The sequence below is a fragment of the Solanum tuberosum genome, unplaced genomic scaffold (genome assembly GCF_000226075.1).
Source record: "Solanum tuberosum cultivar DM 1-3 516 R44 unplaced genomic scaffold, SolTub_3.0 scf00237, whole genome shotgun sequence".
Taxonomy (NCBI): Eukaryota; Viridiplantae; Streptophyta; class Magnoliopsida; order Solanales; family Solanaceae; genus Solanum; species Solanum tuberosum.
In genome coordinates, this window is record NW_006239161.1 from 284,074 (window position 1) to 288,393 (window position 4,320).

General features: G+C 36.4%; 1 protein-coding gene across 9 annotated transcripts in view; it reads left to right on the forward strand.

Moving 5' to 3' along the window:
• LOC102596923 (vacuolar protein sorting-associated protein 13A-like) overlaps positions 1-2,961 on the forward strand; it is a 21,352-nt gene extending 18,391 nt beyond the window's left edge. For 8 of the 9 annotated variants that reach the window (XM_015313199.1, XM_015313198.1, XM_015313195.1 and 5 more), the window contains 2 exons: positions 1,866-1,935; positions 2,039-2,961. In XM_015313199.1, coding sequence (XP_015168685.1) covers positions 1,866-1,935; positions 2,039-2,745 — 777 coding nt within the window. In that variant the 3' untranslated portion in view covers positions 2,746-2,961. The remainder of the gene's footprint in view (positions 1-1,865; positions 1,936-2,038) is intronic. The other variant, XM_006356875.2, reaches the window with a different exon arrangement.
• The last annotated feature ends 1,359 nt before the right edge of the window (positions 2,962-4,320 follow it).

The window sequence follows — 4,320 nt, forward strand, 5'->3', positions numbered from 1 at the left end:
AAAATAAAAAATCACATAATAATTCAAGGGTATAATTGGAAATAAGCTTCTTGTAGAGTCTTAAACCACACACAAGATTAGGTTGGAAATAATGAACCAAACACTTGATAAAAACAGATAAGTTCTGGTGGCATTCAAGACTTCAAATGGCCTTGGAAGCAAATCTGGAGGAACAAAGTGCCACACAAAGTGGCATGCTTTACATGGCTACTAGCCAATAAAGCAGTTTTGACGTTGGATAATGTGGCCAAGAGAGGAATCTCTCTATGTAACAGATGTTCCTTATGTGGTAAGGCTAATGAGACAGTGAGACATCTTTTCTTACATTGCAACTTTACTGAGCAGCTGTGGAAGATTTTCCTTAATCTCAGAGGCATATCTTGGTGTATGCCTAGCAAGATTGATGAGACTCTATTCAGTTGGGAGATGGCTGGAGTTGGGGCTACAAACAGAGAAAGATGGAGGATGATCCCTGCTAGTATTTGGTGGACTATATGGAGGGAGAGAAACGAGAGATGTTTTGAGAATAGGAACAACAACTTGCAGGAAGTAAAGCTTAAGTGTATTTTGTTGTTCTGCTTTTGGTGTACAAATGTCTACTCCAATGAAACTGAGTCAATCATAGATGTTTTAGGATCCATTTAGATTTGGTTCAGTTTTTGGATAGATTTTACTCCTTTCTGCTTTTGTAAATATGGTTTTTCAGTACTACCTAAGTACTAAATGAAATACAAATGTTACTAGTTTCAAAAAATAGTATGGAATGTGGAACCTGATTTTGCATAGAAGATCAGGGTATTCTATTAATTAAATAATAAGACGCAAGAACTACATTGCCCCAAAAACGCAACGAAACATGGGATTCAATGAGAAGTGTGAGTAGTCTCAATGAGATGCTTATTCTTCCTTTACACCGTTTTGTTGCGGGGTGTACGGATAAGATGTCTGGCGAGTAATTCCTTGGTGAGTCATAAACTCCTGAAATTGGGAGGACAAGTATTATAAGGTATTATCACTACGAAAACTATGAATAGAAACTAAATGGAGAAGCCAAAATTCAAGTTAGTGGGGAAAATTATGATGATGGCACATTGTATTGGTACAAGGTGGATGAAATGGAGCTCATCTCCAGAGTTTTGTCTGATAAGAAAGTATCACCAAAACTTAATGGTAAGTTCTACAGAGTAGTGGTTAGACCAATAATGTTGTATGGGGAAGAGTATTGGTCAGTCAACAATTCTCATGTTCAAAAGATGAAAGTTGCAAAAATGAGAATGTTGAGATAGATGCACGGGCTTGACGCAACTTCAGCTTACCAAGGACATGACCTTAGATAGGAGGTTATGGAGGATACATATTAGGGTCTAGGGTAAGTAGATAGTTGAGTGTTGTCTCGCTTACCCTTTCATACTAGTAGTCATAGTAGTTTCTTGGTCTTCCATTTCTGTTACTATTTGTTGTTTCTTCTACTTCGACTATAGTATTATTTTGTTGTAGTTATTGTTCTTTTGTTAGAAGGCTTTGTCATGCTATCTTTAATATTTTGTCATCGCTTCTTCACTTTGGTATTTCTTTCCTAAGTTGCTTTTCAATGCTTTTCCTTGAGCCGAGGTCTTTTAGAAACAACCAATCCTTCCGAGACCCCACTTGTGGGGTTACACTGGGTATTTTGTTATTTTTGGTGCACTCGTGAGATTTCTATTTGTACGGATGAATGTCTGACCATGGTAGAGAACGATCAACTTTTGTAGGTTCTCTTTTTTGGTTTACTACTTTTATTTGGGAGTTTCCCCCTTTTATTAATAAAATTATTCCTTCATTAAAAAAAAATATTAAAAAAATTGGTACCTATTTTTGATTTGTAGGGTCTGACTGGCCTATTGCAATCACCTATTAAAGGGGCAGAGAGACATGGCCTTCCAGGAGTTCTCTCAGGTATCAAGTTTATCCATGCTAATCTTCTGGTCACTATTGCAGGAAAATTGAAGCTCCTGGGAAGTGAAAGGACTTCTCTTAGATAATATATTTTTTCTTGCAGGTATAGCTCTTGGAGTGACTGGACTGGTGGCAAAACCAGCAGCCAGTATCCTTGATATCACCGGCAAAACTGCACAAAGCATCAGAAATCGGAGCAAACTGCATAATCTGGGATCTCATCGCTTTAGGGTCCGATTGCCAAGGCATTTAAACAGAGAACTTCCTTTACGGCCATATTCTTGGGAAGAAGCAATTGGAGTATCTGTACTTAGAGAGGCTGAAGACCATATTAAGCTCAAAGACGAAACATTAGTAGTGTGTAAAGCTCTTAGACATGATGGGAAGTTTGTTATCCTCACTGAGAGACTTATATTAATCGTGTCTTGCTCCAGTATAGTAAAATACAGAATGCCTGAGTTTCAAGGAGTGCCTGCTAACCCTGAATGGTTGGTAGAAACAGAAATCGGGATGGATAGTGTAATTCATGCTGATAACGACGACGATGAGGTAGATATTGTGGGAAGTAGCTCAGACGCATTGTTAAGGCAGAACCATATCTCACATAAAAGAAGCTGGGGACCTAAGGGAAAGAGATGGAACAACAACCCTCGCACATCGCTTCCGCAACTCCAGACTAATTTGGTTTTCACATCAAAAGATGAAGCAGAAGACTTCCTGCAGGTACTTCTATCTACAATTGACAAAGCAAAAGAACAAGGTCGGAGCTCTGTGCATCTTCTTCATCAAAGTAGTCTCAGACAACTATAGAAAGATGTAAAGGATCCAAGTAATTTTCCATCTGTACATTGTACATTATGTACATAATCTACTTTACCCCTCTTCTGTTAATTTATGTCCATAACTGTTCAATTAGTGTAGGACTTCCAATTCTTTAAAGGCACAGCCCTTCTCTCAGACTCTTCACAAATCAACAAAAGCTTGAAGCAAAATTAAATGAAATTGTGATTTTTTGTTTTTTGGTCAGTGGATATACAGAAAATCACAATCACTACAAAATTTTACCTAGTTAAATGTTGTATATTGGTTGAGCTGCAATGCATGGTGATGTGATTCTTAAGAAATCTTCCAATTTTAATTATAGTTTGGGAAATTCACGTCTTAACTCATAAGGTATAAGTTATAACCCTTGAACCCTGATTGATTTCTATTTAGACGGAGGTTAAATTCAACCAAACACAAGGCGGACACTGAATTATTGAAGGGCCATTTGCAAGAATACCCCTGTTTTGGGGTGATTTTTAATTTTGGTCGTTAATCTTTGTTCTTTAGCACTTTAAATAATAAAAATTGAACAAAAATTTACCCCTAGTGTTAAAAAGAATCACTAGGTACAGCCGTACAGGTTATGTCTTATAAGACATAAATTCAGCTTTAGAATCTTATGTCTTAAAAAGTTCATACACATTTTATGTTAAGCAAGAAGAGAAAAAAGCCCCTAGGCCATGTGTTATGTACAAGTAAAGGGGACAATATGTCATATGTTATGAACTTATAATTGTCGAGAGGTAGGATAAGACAATAGGGCTCAAACTCTCGTTACATTTAGATAAGATGTGGTTAAAGTTTCCTCCACTCTATAATACGTATATTACCCTAAAATGGGACCTACTGCTATGAACACATGTTATGTCACGTCTATCCACATGACACTGTAATGTGAAGATACAGACGAAGCAGCTAAAGTCAAATCAGAATATTCCGCTGAAGCAGAAACGATAGGATCGTAAGAAGAAAAAGGCTATACGCCTATCCGTATTATGTAGAATAGCCCGACCCTTGAGTGTGGATCCCTTGCATTGTCCCCCCTTTGATTTTTGTCGATCTCTCTCAAACTGCACACAACTTTTCCCTATCCTCCTATAAGTATGACGGTCCATTCTGATTGGGTCAAGGATTGGATTTCATGTCATATACATGGTGAATTATATTATGTCGATATTTAGGTGATTCTTGTTAAAAGATGTTAGTTTATTTTCAAGTCTAAATGTTTGTTTGAATCAATAAATTTGAAGAATATATCTTCCATGTTGTGATTCATTGTTCATGTTTCATTGTATATTATGTGTAACAATTGAGGAAGTTTTGGATCGGATCTAGAAATAGAAGCTTAATAAATTAGATATTTCTATTTCATTTGCACTTTACGTGTTTACTATTCTAAGTTTGTCAATTATCATTTGAGTCTTTTTATTTACTTTTTAGTCTCTAATGCTAGTCACATTTATAGTTGTCACAAGTTGAGTCTGTTAGATTAGTTTTTGGGTCTCGTTAAATAGTATTTGTATATACATTTACTAGGTTATCTTGAATGAATATCTTGAT